General features: G+C 46.7%; 1 protein-coding gene across 2 annotated transcripts in view; it reads left to right on the top strand.

Moving 5' to 3' along the window:
* Positions 1 to 20317, top strand: part of ccdc13 (coiled-coil domain containing 13) — a 65258-nt gene that overhangs the window by 35898 nt on the left and 9043 nt on the right. For both annotated transcript variants that reach the window (XM_078536657.1, XM_078536664.1), the window contains exons 11-13: positions 963 to 1046; positions 4247 to 4366; positions 4535 to 4683. In XM_078536657.1, the coding sequence (XP_078392783.1) occupies positions 963 to 1046; positions 4247 to 4366; positions 4535 to 4683 (353 nt within the window). The remainder of the gene's footprint in view (positions 1 to 962; positions 1047 to 4246; positions 4367 to 4534; positions 4684 to 20317) is intronic.

Genomic DNA, 20317 nt, shown 5'->3' with positions numbered 1-20317 from the left:
CAAGCTTGAAGGGCCAAGTGGCCTACTCTTGCTCCTAGTTCGTATGTATGTTCATATGTTCTACTTTGGGATTTGTTTATTTAGTCTGAGCTTTTTGGTTATGGTATTGTTGGAATTTAAGAACTATAGGAGGCATTTTCTGTGTAGAAATAAGACAATACTTCACAATGCAAAACAGTATGCAGGAGTTGCCGAGTCGCCCATCAGCTTTTTCCTCCCTGGGATGAGTTACCAGGTCTCCAAAGCTGAGAACTTGATGGAATGTGCAATGGAACATGTCCCACCGCTCAATGGCACAGCCCAGCAAACAAGACTCCAGCTGTACCCCAATTTTAAAAATAATTAGAAGTTGTACATCTGCAGTTTTTTTTTTGTGCAGGTAATCTCAATGCAGCCATCAAATGCTGGAGTACATTCCAGTGCTCCCAGCCGGTCCCCCAGGTCAGAGAATCGGGGTTACAGTAGTCCCTTTCTTCAACCTGGGTGGTTTCCTGCTCAGAGTGCCCTTAAATGCTTGCCAATGGAAAAGCAGTAAATAATTGGACTCTCATTCAGAGGGCCCCAAATGAAATAGTAGCCTTGAACTGATAGTCAGCTTCAACAAATGCTCCATCCTGGGTGGTCAGCTAATGCACCTCACAGGAGAAAAGCAATGCAAGCGAGGAAGAGAAAATAAGCAGTAGGGAGGCCAGTCCTAATCAGGCTTGGGAAAATGTTGGCTAATGTGAAAGCAGCACCGATTGTAGGTGGGTGAAATTTGTGCTTCAGCACCTCGCCTCTGAAGAAGTGGAGCTTCATGACAATATGAATATTTATTTTAAGAACGTGAGTAAATATGGGAGAAAGGGATGATTTAAATAAAAATGACCCAGGAAGTATCACAGCTTTTGAGTGAGTGTAACGGATTGAGATGATTATACTTTACCCAAAAGTTTGTGCGTTTATTTTCTTGATCTCAACAGCTCAGTGTCCAAAATGGGCCACACCCTGATTGAATCTGCAGCAACGCGGCCACCTTCGGGGAATGCTGTCGGAAGATGCGCCAGGTTTGCTCACCTTTCATGTGGACTGGAGTGTGTTATGTTTTGAATACAGGTCTGAATTTTCTAGCTCTGTGAGCAAGTGAAGTGTCAGCCTGGGTTCTGGGCCCAACTCTCTGGAGTGGGGCTTGAACCTGCAACTTTCTGACTCAAAGGCGAGAGTGCCATCAACTGACCCACAGCTGACAATAATGTGTTTCTGGCAATCATAAAATTTATTTCCTCTTCTTCCGTCTATCCCCATCGCCCCCAGCAAGACTATTGAAGTAAGGAACTAGTTAAGTCACCCAAATGATATTTAACCCTTTTACTTTTCTTGCTTTCCCCTGTGTGAATGCCAGTACAATGTCACTATCAGTGGGAACATTACAAGCTTAAAGGTGATAGTCCCTTATACTGCTCCTGGAATCCGGTGTTGGCTTGAACGCGGAAATATTTTTCAGGCGTTCAGTCGTTTTTCTGTGGTAGCACTCCTACTTCTGAGTCAGACAGTTGTGGGGTCAAGTCACACTTCCAGAGACTTGGATATACAATCAAGGCTGACTTTCCTAGTGCTGTATTGGGGGAGTGCCACACTGTCGGAGGTGCAGTCTTTCAGATGAGACATTAAGCCAAGCCCCATCTCCCCTCTTAGGTGGACAAAAAGGTCTGACGGTACTATTTCAAAGAAAAGCATGGGTGCTCTCCATGGTGTCCCAACTAATATTTATTCCTCAACAAACATCACTTAAAAAAAATCTGGTCACGATTACATTGCTGTCAATGAGATCTTGCTGTGTACAAATTGGCTGCCATGTTCCTATGTTAAACCAGTGACAGTTCAGAAGTGCTCAGTTGGTTGTAAAGCACTTTGGAGCGTCCTGGAGTTGGCGCTATATAAATTCATGTCATTTTTTTTTCTTGCCTTTGTGTTGGTGGTAACAGTGACTGTCAGGTGACCAAAGCATCTGTGTTATCACCAATAATCTCCACAGTGCCTAATGTGTGCTGCCAGATCATTGGGGAATGCAAAAGTGTGTAATAGAGATGTGGCTGAAAGACCCTTTTTCATGGCTTTTAGATATTAACTTCTAGCTGATGATCATCACATTTGCAATAAGTTGTTGTGATCTGCAATGCATTGTCTGAAAGGGTGGTGGAAGCAGATTCAATACTCATTTTCAAAAGGGAATTGGATATATTCGAAAAGGAAACAGTTTCAGACTATGGGGAAAGAGCAGTAGAGTGGCACCAATTGGATAGCTCTTTAAAAGAACCAACTCAGCTACAGTGGGCTGAATGGACTCCTTCGATGCTGTATGATTCTAGGTACACAGTGATCAAGTTAATAAATCAGCAATTATGTGCAGTTTACACCAACCTTTCATGGTGTGTTTTGCCCTGCAATATGACTCTCTTGCATTCTTTGGAAGTGGGTGACCCTAGTAAGGCTGCCCTGAGATACCCTGGAGGTGATGACTTTTAGTTCTGATTGCTTTTGCAACTGAGTACCATGACCCTAAGCCTACAGTACCCCCAACTGGGAGAGGAAAGCTCAGATCCACTGTTGGAGGACTGAACGCTGAATCAGTTAGAACATAATCCTCTAACTATAAGGATCTGTGGTCATTTAGCTCAGATTATTAGACTGGAAGTCTCTGTCTGCCAACTGGAAGCATCCCAGGCAGAATGTGTCTCAATCTTGCTCTTAGTGGGCATAAAGCTGAGTGCTGAACTGTCCATAATCCAGTACAAATTGAATTAAAGCAGCAACCTTACTGAGTGGCCATGAGGATGACTGGCAACAACAAATTGCATTTATATAGACTTTTAATGTAGTAAAATGTCCGAATGCACTTCACTGAAGGGTTATCAAACAAAATTTGACACCCAGGCTCATAAGGCAATATTCAAACAAATGACTAAAATCTTTTTCGAAGAGAGAGGTCTTAAGGAGAGCCTTGAAGGTGGAGAGAGAAGTAAAGAGGTCGAGAGTTTAGGGAGGGAATTTCAGAGCTTCAGGTCTAGGCAGTTGAAGGCACCATGATAATAATGGAACGATTAATATCGGAAATGTGCAATTGGAAGAGCACAGATATCTCCTAAGGGTTGTAGAACTGAAGAGATTACAGTGATAGGGAGTGACAAGGTCATGGAGGGATTTGAAAACAAGGTGAGAATTTTAACATTGAGGTATTGCCGGACCGAGAGCCAGTGTAAGTCAGCGAGCACAGGGGTAAACAGGACTTGGTGCAAGTTAGGATATGGGCAGCAGAGTTTTGATGACCTAAAATTCATTGAGATTTGAAGTTGGGAGGCTGGCCAGGAGAGCATTACAATAGCCAGGTTTAGAGGTAACAAAGGCACGGGTGAGGGTTTCAGCAGCAGATGAGCTGAGGCAGTAGCAAAGTTGGGCAGTGTTACAGAAGGTGAAGTAAGTGGTCTTGCTGATGGAATGGATATGTCCTCAGAAGCTCATCTTAGGGTCTAATGCGATATGAAGGTTGTGATCGGTCTGATAGAGCCTCAGGTAGTTGTCAGGGAGAGGGATGGTGTCAGTGGCTAGGGAAGGGAGTTTGCAGTGAGACCAAGGACCGTAGCTTCAGTCTTCCCAATATTTAGTTGGAGGTAATTTCTGCTCATACAGTACTAGATGTTACAGTGTGGCAAATCAGAGACAGTGGAGAGGTCAAGAGGGGTGGTGGTGAGATAGAACTGGGTGTCCTCAGTGTACCTGTGGGACCTGTATGTTCAGATGATGGTGCTGAGGAGCAGCATGTAGATGAGAACTAGGAGGGAGCCAAAGATAGATCCTTGGGGCACTCCAGAGTTAACAGTGCGAGAGCTGAAGAAAAAGCCATTGCAGGTCATTTTCTGGCTACTGACTGGATTTGAAATTGTGCAATGAGGAAAGAGTAAGAGCAAGGGATTGATTCCCTTCCCTATTCAGACTGGTGAATTAGAGATACTTTTTTTATATATTCTTTCATGGGATGTGGGCATCGCTGGCTAGGCCAGCTTTTATTGCCCTTTAAAAGGTGGGGGTGCCTTTCTGAAGTTAATCTTTGGGTATGCTGTCAGGACAGTACTGAGGGAGCTCTGGTCTGTACCTGATCCCACAATGCTTTAAGCTAAAACTGAGTGGCAAAAGCCCCCTGAACACAAGTAGCATATAAATTTAACACAAATGAAGCTGTGACTCCTTTATGGATTTCTTTTCTCCACAGTGTGAATGGAATTGATGTGAAAGCTCTTCAGTTACAGTGCACTGAGTACAAGGCTTTTTACCAAGCTGCAGAAGTAGAAAGGGACAAACTAATGGAGCTAGTTACCATCCTACAGAAGAGGTAAGATCAAGGCATGAATTCTTCGTTCTACGGTGGAAGAAGATTTTTTTGAAATTTTCAGGGAGATTTTAAAATTGATACAATAATTATTTCGGTCTAGGTTTAATTTGAGACGTCTGTCTAGCTTTCAAAAAAAAACTAATGACGACATCGCTGACTGTGCTTTAGGTTAGAAGATAGCAATGACAAGATTTTGGAGGCTGAGAAGAAGCTTCTTGAGCAGCGCCGGTGGTCTGTGACTTTGGAGCAACAACTTGGAAAAGCCAAACTGGATGCAGGAAAGACCCATGACAAGTCTTCCAATAAGAACAAAGCAAGTGAGTGCGTTGTTAAAGTCTTAAGCCTAAATGTTCAGCTGACATTCTGCTAGATCCCTGCAGAAGTGATCAAAGATTTCTGACATCAGGCAGTCAGAGTGATGCAGTGCTCTGAAGTGCTGTAACACAGAGGAGATGACACTGCCTCACAACCCCAGCAGCTCTGACTATGGCAATTTCTTAATCCCAACCTTGCCACTTGAAGCAGACACCACAGTTTTCTCATTTTGCTTTAAAATGCTGCTGTGAAACACTTGGGGACATTTTAGCTGCTATAAAAATATAAGTCGTTCTTACCTCACCCTTCTATGCTACGTTTAAGGATTGGATGTAAAATTGGAATTGCAGCTAGCAGGCAATTCAGAAAGGAAGAGTGACTGGAGTTTATAGAGCATCTTTCATAACCTCAGGACATCCCAAAGCATTTTAAGCAATTGAATTACTTTTGAAATGTAGGCCTGGATTTTCATCCTCGAGGCAAGTTCAAGAAGGCAACTCACCACCACCTTCCCAAGGGCAACTAGGGATGGGCAATAAATGCTGGCCCAGCCAGCGAAGCCCACATCCTGTGAATCAATTTTTAAAAAAGGTAGCTAGAGTCTGGGAAATTCCTGGCTCAGACCTCCCACCTCGGGAGAAAGTGCCCGCAAGGGCAGGATGGGGGTGGTGTTTACTACTCTAATGAGCCAAGAAGACACAATGTGAGTTGGCTGAGAGCCCAGAAATCCATTAGCCTGTTTAAACACCTGAGCCCCACAGAAAACATTGCTTGATTGACAGCTCTGGCTCTCTCATCTATGCTGGTAATTGCATTGTTAATGTTTATTTACGCAAGATAAAGAGATTTCAAGTGCTTGTAATTTCTGCTATTGAAACTTTAAAGGGTCTGGATGATTGCCATCTTTATTGGGATGTAGTAAAAGCTATTTTTATGAATGAATAACTTTTTAAAAGCTTTTCTTTACACATCCTACTGTCGCCATAGGGTCCATTGCTTCTATAAAGTGTATAGTGGGTGAATGGGCATGGAAGTGCCATAGCGTGGCATGGTGGGCATGAAGAGGCCCTTTTGAACTTACCTTTAAAAGGCTCCCTCATGCCGACAATGGTTCGAGACACCTCTGAAGTGCCGTGAGCCAAGACTATTTGAAATACTGGCCCGAATCTATGAAACTTGCAGAGAAGTAGGACACACACCTATCCATGCAATGGAGCTGGCCAGGTTGGTAGTGCAGTGTGCGAGCTTTTGACACGCACCAGTCCACACCCTTAAAAGGCACTCCCAAAAGTTGGAAAAGCCGGGATTGGGGTCAGGAATCCCAGAATTGGAACCCGCCTGCCATTTTTAAAGAGCTCCTGAGTTATCCCGACTCAATGAAACTCCAGGCCGTAGTCACTGTTGTAATGTAGTTTTTGTTAAATGTTTTAGTTCATGGTTTTACTTACATCTTAAAAGTGACAGATCACAAGGTTAAACACAGTGAATTAAGTACTCTGGATTGTAAACTCGCTGAGCAATCAGCAGGTTCCAAATCCTAAATCATGGATACCCAACATATGACTGTGGAATTGTTAAGGGCCTGCTAACTCAGTCATAGAATGGTACAACACTGAAGAAGGCCATTTGGTCCATCATGCCTGTGCTAGCACTGTGAAAGAGGGATCCAATTAACCCCAAACCCCACCTGCTCTTTCTCTTTACCCTACGCGTTACCTTTTTAAGGGTATATATTTTGACAGTTACATTTTAATCGCTTCCACGACTGTTTTAGCCCTCATCATAACTCATTCCATAAAAACAATTCTCTTCATCTCCCCTCTAGTTCTTTTGCCAATTATTTTAAATTAGTGTTCTCCGGTTACTGACCCTCCAGCCAGTGAAAACACTCTGGCTGAGGCCTAACCAGTGATTTATAAAACACTGTAACAGCCTTTATTACTTTCCAACAATGTTAATATTGTCCCATTTTTTTGGCAACAATAAAAACCTGTCCCCATGTTGACTAAACCCAATAAGCATGCCTGTGTAACAGTAGTTATCACATCTGACTCATAGCCTAGTCACACATATGTTCACTCATTTGCTCATTTAGAACTGTATCAGTCAAGAATTTGGAAACGCGGGGCGGTATTTAATGAAGACAACAGGGGTCCCGCTCACCAGCTGAAGAGCCAGCGAGAGGCCTACGTCACCATTCAGGCACTTAACAGGACAATAGCGTGCCTTACCTGGAATCAAGGCCCCTGGGGGATGGAAGCCCCACCTGCTAAGAGCTGCTGGCCAATTGGAGACCAGCAGCTGTATTGAATGGCAGCGCCACCTGGAAGGCGGTGGCTGCTCCTGGTATGATACCCACCAGAGACCTAGTAACGTCACTGGATCCCAGGCCATAGGTGAGTGTTGGCGGGAGGGCCGTCACGGGGAAGGTGAGTGGAGTGAGGTCAGCAGAAAGGGCAGGGGTTGGCACTCAGCGGGTCCCTCCCTTCCCAATGCCGGGCCCCTCTGTCAGGAACTAAGTTCCTTTGAATGATGGACCACACACCCGCCCCGAGTCTGTTTGTTGTGCTCCCCACAGAGTGTTAATTGCATTAGTTGTCCACTTATGGACTTCAATTGGCCACAGGTCGGGAAAACCGTTTGCAAGCCTTACCATCACAAATTTGATTGGGGTGGAGCTGGAAGACAGCGGGGTCCCCACCTGCCACCATCCCCACCTGATTAGATGCCCGCCCCCAGCCTGCCCCACACCAAACTCACCCTTTGGAGGCACTAAGTTCTGCCTGCTTTGCCATTAGTGGATGAATCCAGAGACAAAACATCATGTGTTGGGACCAGTATTTTAATGTATATGCACTTGATAGGAATGTAAATTTAAACGTTATATGTGGTCACAAGGTCCCATGATGCCCACGACAACAAATGCTCGAACACCCTGGCTTTGAATAATTTCACCAGAATGATACTGGAGCTAAAAGGGTTAAATTATGCGGACAGGTTGCATAGATTTAGCTTCTGTTCCCTTGAGTGGAGAAGATTAAGGGGCGATCTACCTGAGGTGTTTAAGGTGATTGGAGGAGCTGATAGGGTAGATAGAAACTATTTCATCTACCACCTAGCAGGACAAGGGCAGCAGAGAGATGGGAACACCACCACCTGGAAGTTCCCCTCCAAATCAACCACCATCCTGACTTGGAAATATATCACCGTTCCTTCACTGTCGCTGGGTCAAAATCCTGGAACTCCCTCCCTAACAGCACTGCGGGTGTACCTACACCACATGGGCTGCAGTGGTTCAAGAAGGCAGCTCACCACCACCTTCTCAAGGGCAGTTAGGGACGGGCAATAAATGCTGGCCCAGCCAGCGAAGCCCACATCTCATGAATGAATTTTTAAAAATTGAATCACAGAACAGTCTAAAAGCGCTGGATAGCCCATTTCTGTTCCATTGTGCTTTTGCAGAATCTTTTTTAGGTCTGAAGTTTAAAGAACAGTGCAACTTCAGTACAAACACAGTGGTGAGCAAGCTACAGCTAAAATCCTCTTTAAGGTTTCCTTAATGACTTACAAATTACAAAAGACATTCATTTAAAAATGAAATAACCATTTTGAAATTCAATCTAATAAACACTCTAAATTAATATCCATCTCCTATGAACTGGAGACTGGGAATAAAGATTGCAGTTACATCGTGTCAGCAGAGAGCTTGGAAAGCACACTGGCATATTTGCAGATAGTGCCCTCAAGGCAACAGTCAGTTGTCAAGGGCAACCTCTCAGAGAGGAGTCATTGAAATGTCTGGCAGGTGTGGGCTGGCAGGGCGATTGCTCTCTGCATCTTTGGGACAGCTTGCTGCAGTTGTGGAAGTAGATGGCGGACCTGAGAAAAGGCACCAAGATGATGCTAACTAGAGGATTCCTATAACAAGGATCTCTCCGAGTATCCATCAAGACCGTCACTTTTTCTCTACTTGCCCTTTTAGAACTTTCACCTTTTGGTCCTATCAGTGCTCAGCATGTGTTAATACCCATACAAGAGCAAGGCACAACTATAGTTTCATCTGACTGAAACTTACGTTTGAAACTTATGTAACACTGATGTTAACACTGCCTCCCACAGAAAGGTCTTGCAACACAGTTTAGGTTCAGGATGCTTTTTCAATAACTGACACACAGGAGGAGCTGTAAAATGGCCACATGGGTGAGATCAATGGGTGGAATCAACCCAGATTTACACTATGTGCGGTAGCGGGCAGGTAAAACAAGTCGCAATGGTGGCTTTTCACGCCGTATTGTCCCAAACTCACCGCATTAATTACACATTCCCAGAAAACATACCGGTTCCATGATGGGCGGGCTCTCATTCGCCCGCCCGCCATCACCTCACCGCTTCAGCATGCCAGGCGCCATATTTAAAGTCCAGCCGCGCGCACACATCTCAGTGTTTCCAGCCCAGGGCTACTGCAGGGAAGCTGTCCACGAAAGGCAAAAAAGATTGCAGGCCCCCAGCTTTAATGACGCGTCACTGAAACACCTTTTGGACACCATGCAGGCTTGCCGTGATGTCCTCTACCTCCCGCTCTGGCCACAGGACGGGCAACGATGTGACCAACCAGGCTTGGGAGGCAGTGGCAATGGTGTCAGCGCCAACGCCCTTCAAAATAGGACAGCCACCCAGTGCTGCAAGAGGATGTCACTTTCACGGCCACTGGCAGTGCATGCCATCCATGTCCCCGTGGTGCCAAATCCTGCAGTAGCTGGCACATGTGACTGACTAGTTCCCTAGACATAAACAGTTCAGTGAGACTGGTTCTCGGTCATCTGCAGGAATGAAAGGCAGCATCTATAGACCCTGGGTGTTGCTAGGCGCCGACCAGCGACAGCTCCTTGTGGCTTTTTGGCAGCGTGTGCGGGAGCCCCAGCCGCCTCTTCTTCCAGAGGGTGCTGCTCCTCCCTTTATGCAGCCAGGCACTTCAGACGCTTGCTTCTCCGTCATCTTCGCTCTCAGTAAGCCACGACACATACAGCACGGTCACCAGGCTCCATGATCCTAATGTACTCCTCCTGCAGGATGAAAGAGAGAGAGTGCTGGCCACCACTAGGATGGCCAGAGATTAGTGCGCTGAATGTCTGCCCGAAACCCCACCTTCCTCCGCCCCACTCCACCCTACTGATTGGCGGCAGCTTTGCCCATTGGTCTGCAGGCTGTGCACTCATCTCAGGCACAAGCATTCTCCTAACCCGTGCTGCAAGGCTGCACTGTTAGCCTGAACCATGGGGGAGACTGGTCCAAACCGGGATGATGACATTGCAAGGGGCTGTGAGCACCTCCATGGCCGGCTTTAACAAGGAGATTGTACAACGTGTACAGTCATCCAGCTGTTCTGCAATCCACTAAAACGTTCATTAGTTTGCAGTCTGTGCCTGAGGGGTGAAAAGCTCTGGAGCACTCGGTGGCACTTCGATGCCTCTGCATTGCTTGAGTGGGCAGAGAAGCTAGAGACCCCACTCCAATCATATCAACGCAGCTGCGCCTGAACTGTCTCAGCTGCAGAGGAATGGTCACTTTACTCAAGGTGTCCCTGATGTGTGGGTGCTTCCCTCGCCCACCGCCCACTCTCATCCTGCACGTGCTTGTGCGCTACCTTCAACCGCAGTGCAATCCTTGCAGCCCCACCCCCACCCCCAAGTCGCCTCAAACGCAGGGGAGCCCATGCCCCCCACCAAACGCGCCTCAGCCTTGAAGTCCAACAGGCGAGCGTTCCACAACGTTACTGTGTACTCACCTCCAAATTCCTCCCTCAGTGCAGCCCACAAGTGCACACCTTTTATATGCTGTTGTGAAACAGCATGCCAATGTGGGCGGACAATCCAGCAGGCAGAGATGATTCCGTTGGACTAGCCTTATAATGATATGCTGATGTATTGCAATGAAGTTCCCGACGTCCAATGGTGGGAAACACGGCCCCCGCATCAGCGGGTGGAGCAGACAATCGCAAACTGGTTTCACGGCGTCATGAAACCGATTTTTGGTCTTCTTGCCATATTGTCCGCTGACGCCACCAAACACGCCCGACGCCAGCGGACACGGAAAATCCTGGCCAATGATGTCCCCTGACCTCCACCCGTTCTTGTGAAATACTGTGGTGAGATTGAGTGGTCGTGTCTTGCTGCTGCTGCTATCTATTGGGAAAGAAAGTGACAGTGCCAGCCCTGCTAAACACTGCTTCAGTCACTTGTGCAATACATCTGTTGGAAGCTAATCACCTGATGCTGCACATAGTTGTCATACTGTTCCTCAAGGAGATAGAGGCACAGGAGTTGAGAGACATATGGTGACCTCATTTGTTATTGACTGTTTTTCCCCAAGGAGGAATTTGATTAAAGGTGTCCTTACAGCAGATGCACAACATTGCAAAGATTTTACTTGTGGAAAAAATCTTTTATGAATGCTTTGATAGGAAATTCTGTACTTACTAAAAATTATTAATAGCAAAGATAGTGCTATACCTTTAAGAGCTCTCTTCACCATATGTACTAATGTTACTGACTTTTATTTTTTTATTCATTCACTCAAGGGATTTGGGCTTCACTGGCTAGGCCAGTATTTATTGCCCATCCCTAATTGTCCTTGAGAAGGTGGCGGTGAGTTGCCTTCTTGAACCTCTGCAATCCATGTGTGTAGGTACACCCACAGTGCTGTAATGGAGGGAGTTCCAGGATATTGACCCAGAGACAGTGAAGGAACAGGGATATATTTCCAAGTCAGGATGATGAGTGGCTTGGAGGGGAACTTCCAGGTGGTGGTTTTCCCATGTATCTGTTGCCCTTATCCTTCTAGATGGTAGCAGTTATGGGTTTGGAAGGTGCTGTCTAAGGAACCTTGGAGAGTTTCCGCAGCGCATCTTGTAGATGGTACACACTGCTGCCATTGTGCGTCGGTGGTGGAAGGAGTGAATATTTGTGGATGGGGTGCCAGTCAAGTGGGCTGCTTTGTACTGGATGTTGTCAAGCTTCTTGAGTGTTGTTGGAGCTGCACTTAGCCAGGCACGGGGAGAGTATTCCATCACACTCCTGACTTGCGCCTTATAGATTGTGGACAGGCTTTGGGGAGTGAGGAAGTGAGTTACTCACAGGATTCCCAGCCTCTGACTTGCCCTTGTATCCACAGTATTTATATGGCTAGTCCAGTTCAGTTTCTGATCAATGGTAACCCCCAGGATGTTGATAGAGGGGGATTCAGCGATGGTAATGCCTTTCAACATCAAGGGGTGATAGTTAGGTTCTCTCTTGATGGGGATGGCCTCCCACTTGTGGCACGAATGTTACTTGCCACTTGTCAGCCCAAGCCTGGATGTTGTCCAGGTCTTGCTGCATTTGGACATGGACTGCTTCAGTATCTGAGCAGTCATGAATGGTGCTGAAATTGTGCAATCATCAGCAACCATCCCCACTTCTGACCTTATGATGGAGGGAAGGTCATTGATGAAACAGCTGAAGATGGTTGGGTCTAGGACATATCCTGAGGAACTCCTGCAGTGATGTCCTGGAGCTGAGATGATTGACCTCCAACAACCACAACCATTTTCCATTGTGCTAGGTATGACTCCAACCAGCGGAGAGTTTTCCCCCAATTCCCATTGACTCCATTTCATCAATTCCCATTTCATCACATTTTTACTTCTCTTTAGCTCTGAAGAAGAGTCATACAGACTCGAAACATTAACTCTGTCTTTCTCTCCACAGATGCTATTAGACCTGCTGTGGTTTTCCAGCATTTTCTGTTTTTGTCCCATTGACTCCAGTTTTGCTAGGGCTCCTTAATGCCACACTCGGTGAAATGCGGCCTTGATGTCAAGGTCATTCACTCTCGCCTCATCTCTGGAGTTCAGCTCTTTTACTCTTTCACTTCCCCAACACAGGAAGGGACCTTTCGTTAAAAATGAAAATAAAGGTTTCCTGGCAGTGCATATTACAACAATTTGCATTTTTATAGTGCTTTATAGAATCATAGGGCTGAATTTTAAACCTCGTCTCCCCACCCTGGGGCGCGATGGCAGTTGGGGGTGGGGGGCGTAAAATTGGGTACCATGGCAATTAACGACCACTTAAGGCATCCTCCCACCACTACTAGGATTTTTCCCGCAGCAAAGGAGCTAAGCATTCAGACCACCAGCTTTCCCCTCCTCTCCACCATGTCAATCCCGTCCACCACCCCACCATCCCCCGCCTGCCCCCACCACCTTGGCCCCTTACCAGGGCCTCCAAGCCTGGCCCTGGTGAGACCCTGGACTTAACTTAAAGTCTAGGCGACATCAGCATCCCAACGGTAGCCACTGCTCCCAGTGGTGCTGCTGGGACAAGAAAGCTGCTGGCCATTTGACCGGCATCTCTTAGAGGTGGAACTTCCTCCTTGATGAGGGAGAAAGACCCGATCCAGTCAATTTAAGGCCCAACAGCCGTTAAATGGCTGCAGGGGTGAGCTGGTCAGGCACAGGCAGACTTTCCCCCAACTTTGATGCTGTACAGGGGGTGTCAGCCCATAGAATGGTTACAGTGCTGAAGGAAGCCATTTGCATCTGTGACCTTTTTGCACTCTCCTACTCACTGGATAAAGTGGCTGTACCATCAGGGGAATGCAAGACTATTTTTCCAGTTATTTCTGTGATACAGGAGCATTAATTATTGAGACTATTAAGCTGTTCAGTGCTTTTTTATCAGCAAATTATGCATGAGAGCTGGAGTGTTAAATCAATTCCTGCTCTGACCTTATCTTGCCCCCTGTTTGATTTTGGTGTTGTCAGCAGGCGGCAACCATAAGCAAGCAATGTGAATAGTAAGAAGGTTTACGATGGGTTGGCGGTGGGGTGGGGTGGGGTGGAGTGGTGGGGAGCGAAATTGCAAAGCTCACTCATTTTTGTTATTTTCGTTGACAAACGTCTAGCATTTTAGCATTCTCCTTATGACGTTGTACAGCTTAGAGTAATGCTCATTTTTTAAAAAAAATAGACTCTCAAAGACAAAATGTAAACAATAGCTGGATTATAAAATTACAGCTAACAAGGTGTGTTTACAAGATATTTTCACTTGTGAAATGCAATGACAGAACTCTGCTGTAGAAGAGAAGGGAACTGTTTAGTACCTCGCGGAGGCTGAGCGTCAACTCGCAGACACTTCCTCCTACCTCTCCCTGGACCATGACCCCACCACGGAACATCAAGCCATTGTTTCCAGGACTGTCACTGACCTCATCTCCTCTGGAGATCTTCCTCCCACAGCTTCCAACCTGATAGTCACCCAACCTCGGACGGCCCGCTTCTACCTCCTACCCAAAATCCACAAACAGGACTGTCCCGGCAGACCGATCATGTCAGCCTGTTCCTGCCCCACGGAACTCATTTCTCATTATCTTGACTCCCTTCTCTCTCCCCTTGTCCAGTCCTTTCCCACCTACATCCGTGATTCCTCTGACACCTTACGTCACATCAACAATTTCCAGTTCCCTGGCCCCAACCGCTTCCTCTTCACCATGGATGTCCAATCCCTCTACACCTCCATCCCCCACCAGGATGGTCTGAGGGCCCTTAGCTTCTTCCTTGAACAGAGGCCCGAACAATCCCCATCCACCACTCCTCTCCTCCGTCTGGCTGAAATTGTTCTCACACTGAACAATTTCTCCTTTAACTCCTCTCACTTCCTCCAAATAAAAGGTGCGGCTATGGGTACCCACATGGGCCCCAGCTATGCCTATCTCTTTATGGGGTATGTGGAACATACCTTGTTCCAGTCCTACTCCGGCCCCCTCCCACAACTCTTTCTCCAGTACATCAATGATTACTTCAGTGCTGCTCCATGCTCTCGTCGGGACCTGGAAAAATTTATTAATTTTGCTTCCAATCTCCACCCATCCATCTTTTTCACATGGTCCGTCTCTGACACTTCTCTTCCCTTCCTTGACCTCTCTGTCTCAATTTCTGATGATAGACTGTCCACCAATATCCATTACAAGCCTACCGACTCCCACAGCTACCTCGACTACAGCTCCTCATACCCCGCTTTCTGTAAGGACTCCATCCCATTCTCTCAGTTCCTTCACCTCCGTCGCATCTGTTCTGATGACGCTACCTTCAAAAACAGTTCCTCTGACATGTCCTCCTTCTTCCTTAACCGAGGTTTTCCACCCACGGTCGTTGACAGGGCCCTCAACCGTGTCCGGCCCATCTCCCGCGCATCCACCCTCGCGCCTTCTCCTCCCTCCCAGAAACATGATAGGGTCCCCCTTGTCCTCACTTATCACCCCACCAGCCTCCGCATTCAAAGGATCATCCTCTGCTATTTCCGCCAACTCCAGCATGATGCCACCACCAAACACATCTTCCCTTCACCCCCTCGGCGGCATTCCGTAGGGATCATTCCCTCCGGGACACCCTGGTCCACTCCTCCATCACCCCCTACTCCTCAACCCCCACCTATGGCACCTCCCCATGCCCACGCAGAAGATGCAACACCTGCCCCTTCACTTCCTCTCTCCTCACCGTCCAAGGGCCCAAACACTCCTTTCAAGTGAAGCAGCATTTCACTTGCATTTCCCCTAACTTAGTCTACTGCATTCGTTGTTCCCAATGCGGTCTCCTCTACATTGGAGAGACCAAATGCAAACTGGGCGACCGCTTTGCAGAACACCTGCGGTCTGTCCGCAAGAAAGACCCAAACCTCCCTGTCGCTTGCCATTTTAACACTCCACCCTGCCCACTTGCCCACATGTCTGTCCTTGGCTTGCTGCATTGTTCCAGTGAAGCCCAACGCAAACTGGAGGAACAGCACCTCATCTTCCGACTAGGCACTTTACAGCCTTCCGAGCTGAATATTGAATTCAACAACTTTAGATCTTAAACTCCACCTCCCCCCATGCCCACCCCGTTTCCTCCCCCTCCCTTTTGTTTTTTTTTCAATAATTTATATAGGTATTTCTTTTCCCACCTATTTCCATTATTTTTAAATCTACAACTAATACCTTGTCAATCTTTCCACCCCACCCCCACTAGAGCTGTACCTTGAGTGTCCTGCCATCCATTCTTAATTAGCACATTCTCTTAGATAATATCACCACCTTCAACACCTCTTTGTTCCTTTATCTGTGACATCTTTTGATTATCTGCTCCTATCACTGCTTGCTTGTCCCTACAACCACACCGCCCCCCCCCCCACCCCCACCAACCTCTCTCCCCCGACCTTAAACCAGCTTATATTTCACCCCTCTCCTAACTATACTTCAGTTCTGTTGAAGGATCGTGTGGACCCGAAACGTCGACTCTTTTCTTCTCCACCGATGCTGCCAGACCTGCTGAGTTTTTCCAGGTAATTCTGTTTTTGTTTAGTTACAGTGCTCAGCAAAGGACTTAGTTTCATACCCTTGCGCCCTCGTCTCAATGAATTTCAGGCTCGGCATGATGCTGAACTCTTCTTCAGCCGCCTTCGTCTCCGTGCTCACTTCTTTGGGCAGGAGTCCTCTCCCCGTTCAACGGATCCTTTTACCCGCCTCCAATATTCTCCCTCCACCTGGACCCCTCCCTCTGGATTCTTACCTTCTCTTGATCTTTTCATTGAGAACTGTCGGCATGACATCAGCCATCTCAATTTCTCTGCTCCTCTCACCCACTCTAACCTGTCTCTCTCTGAACTTGCTGCACTCCGTTCTCTCAGGTCCAACCCTGACATTGTCATCAAACCTGCTGACAAGGGTGGTGCTGTTGTTGTCTGGCGCACTGACCTCTACCTCGCATAGGCCGAGCGTCAACTCGCAGACACTTCCTCCTATCTCCCCCTGGACCATGACCCCACCACTGAACATCAAGCCATTGTTTCCAGGACTGTTACTGACCTCATCTCCTCTGGAGATCTTCCTTCCACAGCTTCCAACCTGATAGTCTCCCAGCTTCGGACGGCCCGCTTCTACCTCCTACCCAAAATCCACAAACAGGACTGTCCCAGCAGACCGATCATGTCAGCCTGTTCCTGCCCCACGGAACTCATTTCTTGCTATCTTGACTCCATTCTCTCTCCCTTTGTCCAGTCCCTTCCCACCTACATCGTGATTCCTCTGACACCCCACATCATATCAACAATTTCCAGTTCCCTGGCCTCAACTGCCTCTTCTCCTCCGTCTGGCTGAACTTGTTCTCACACTGAACAATTTCTCCTTAAACTCCTCTCACTACCTCCAAATAAAAGGTGTGGCTATGGGTACCCGCATGGGCCCCAGTTGTGCCTGTCTCTTTATGGGGTATGTGGAACATTCCTTGTTCCAGTCCTACTCCGCCCCCCTCCCATAACTCTTTCTCCGGTACACCGATGATTGCTTCAGTGTTGTTTCATGCTCTCGTCTGGACCTGGAAAAATTTATTAATTTTGCTTCCAATTTCCTCCCCTCCATCATTTTCACATGGTCCATCTCTGACACTTCCCTTCCCTTCCTTGACCTCTCTGTCTCAATTTCTGGTGATAGACTGTCCACCAATATCCATTACAAGCCTACCAACTCCCACAGCTACCTCGACTACAGCTCCTCACACCCCGCTTCCTGTAAGGACTCCATCCCATTCTCTCAGTTTCTTCGCCTCCATCACATCTGTTCTGATGATGCCACTTCCAAAAACAGTTCCTCTGACATGTCTTCCTTCTTCCTTAACCGAGGTTTTCCACCCACGGTGGTTGACAGGGTCCTCAACCGTGTCCGGCCCATCTCCCGCGCATCCGCCCTCACACCTTCCTCTCCCTCCCAGAACCACGATAGGGTCCCCCTTGTCCTCACTTATCACCCCACCAGCCTCTGCATTCAAAGGATCATCCTCCGTCATTTCCGCCAACTCCAGCATGATGCCACCACCAAACACATCTTCCCTTTACCTCCTACCTCTCTGGCTGAATTCTGCAGGGATCGTTCCTTCCAGGACACCCTGGTCCACTCCTCCATCACCCCCTGCACCTCAACCCCCTCCCACGGCATCTTCCCATGCAACCGCAGAAGGTGCAACACCTGTCCCTTTACTTCCCCTCTCCTCACCGTCCAAGGGCCCAAACACTCCTTTCAAGTGAAGCAGCATTTCACTTGCACTTCCCTCAATTTAGTCTACCGCATTCGCTGCTCCCAATGCGGTTTCCTCTACATTGGAGAGACCAAACGCAGACTGGGTGACCACTTTGCGGAACACCTTTGGTCTGTCCGCAAGCATGACCCAGACCTCCCTGTCGCTTGCCATTTCAACACTCCACCCTGCTCTCATGCCCACATGTCCGTCCTTGGCCTGCTGCATTGTTCCAGTGAAGCTCAACGCAAACTGGAGGAACAGCACCTCATCTTCCAACTAGGCACTTTACAACCTTCCGGACTGATTATTGAGTTCAACAATTTTAGATCATGAACTCTCTCCTCCATCCCCACCCCCTTTCCGATCCCCCTTTTTTCCAATAATTTATATAGATTTTTCTTTTCCCACCTATTTCCATTATTTTCAAATGTATTTCCATCCATTGTTTTATCTCTACCTTTTAGCCTATTTCGATCCCTTCCCCCCACCCCACTCCCACTCAGGCTATCTGTACCTTTATTATCACATTCCTTAGATAATATCACCAGCTTCAACACCTCTTTGTTCTTTTGTCTATGACATCTTTTGGTTATCTCCACCTATCACTGGCCCTCTAACCAGCTCTACCTGTCCCACCCCACCACCCCCCCCCCCCCCCCCCCCCCCCCCACCCAAACCAGCTAATATTTCACCTCTTTTCTATTTTTCCTTAGTTCTGTTGAAGAGTCATACGGACTCGAAACGTTAACTGTGTTCCTCTCCGCAGATGCTGTCAGACCTGCTGAGTTTCTCCAGGTATTTTTGTTTAGTTACCGTACTCAGCTTTCACCTCTGGCTGTCCACATGTTGATCAGATTCACTGCAGGTATCTGCCTGCAGCACAACCCTCCCCCCACAGATTCAAGGACAGATAATGCAGAAAATTGAAAGTTAGCACTGGTGCAGTGTAGTGGGGATTTTTCTTCCCTTTCAGCTGAGGAGTCTCTAAAAACGGTTACTAAATCCAAAGTAGATTCTCACTTTGAGTAAAGTAAAACAAATGTAATCATCACTTTGATTTTCTTTTTGCATTTATATTGTGTACGACTTGGTTGTTTAGACCAGTATGTTGAGGAACCAACTAGGGAACAGGCTATCCTAGATTCGGTATTGTGCAATGAGAAGGGGCTAATTAATAATCTTGTTGTGCGTGGTCCTTTCGGGAACGGTGACCATAACAAGTTAGAATTTTTCATTAGGTTGGAAAGCGAAGTACTCTGATCTGAAACTCGGGTCCTAAATCTAAACAAAAGAAACTATGAAGGCATGAGGTTGGCTAAGATAGATGCGGGGAACATCATTAAAAAGCATGAGAGTGGATGGGCAATAAGGAACGAATGTATACATTGCAACAGTTATAGGTTCCTTTCTGGCACAAAAGCACAACGGGAAAAGTGGCCCAACCATGGCTAACAAAAGAAATTAAGGATAGTATTAGATCCATAGAGGAGTCATATAAAGTTGCTAGAAAAATTAGTAGACCTGAGGATTGGGAGCAATTTAGAATTCAGCAAAGGAGGACCAAGAGATTGATTAAGAGGGGAAAAATAGAGTGTGAGAGTAAACTTGCAAGGAACATAAAAGCAGACTGTAAAAGCTTCTATAAATTTGTAAAAAGAAAAATATTAGTGAAGACAAATATAGGTCCCTTCAAGTCCGAAAATGGAGAATTTATAATAGAGAACAAGGAAATGGCAGAGCAATTAAACAACTACTTTGGTTCAGACTTCACAGAGGAAGACACAAATAACTTCCCAGAAATGCTAGGGAACCAAGGGCCTCGTGAGAAGTAAGAATTGAAGGAAATTAATATGACTAAAAAAATAGTGCTGGAGAAATTAATGGGACTGAAAGCTGATAAATCCCCAGGGTCTGATAATCTACATCCCAGGGTAGTAAAGGAGGTGGCCATGGAAATAGTGGATGTGTTGGTTATCATCTTCCAAAATTCTGTAGATTCTGGCACAGTCCTGGCAGATTGGAGGGTGGCAAATGTAATCCCACTATTTGAAAAAGGAGAGGGGGAGAAAATAGCGAATTACAGACCGGTTAGCCTAACATCAGCAGTAGGGGAAATGCTAGAATCTACTATAAAGGATATGATAACAGGACATTTAGAAAATATCAACAGGATTAGGCAAAGTCAACATGGATTTATGTAAGGGAAATCATGTTTAACAAACCTACTGGAGTTTTTTGAGGATGTAACTAGCAGAATAGATAAGGGAGAACCAGTGGATGTGGTTTATTTGGATTTTCAGAAAGCTTTTGATAATAAAGTCCCACATAAGAAGTTAGTATGCAAAATTAAAGCACATTGATTGGGAGTAATATAATGGCATGGGTTGAGAATTGGTTAATAGACAGGAAACAGAGAGTAGGAATAAATGGGTCTTTTTCGGAGTGGCAGGAGGTGACTAGTGGGGTACCACAGGGATCAGTGCTTGGGCCCCAGCTATTCACAATATATATCAATGATTTGGATGAGGGAACCAAATGTAAAATTCCAA

The sequence above is a fragment of the Cetorhinus maximus genome, chromosome 3 (genome assembly GCF_964194155.1).
Source record: "Cetorhinus maximus chromosome 3, sCetMax3.hap1.1, whole genome shotgun sequence".
Lineage (NCBI taxonomy): Eukaryota > Metazoa > Chordata > Chondrichthyes > Lamniformes > Cetorhinidae > Cetorhinus > Cetorhinus maximus.
Note: the sequence above shows the minus strand (reverse complement) of the source record. Positions and strands in the feature narration are given on the sequence as shown.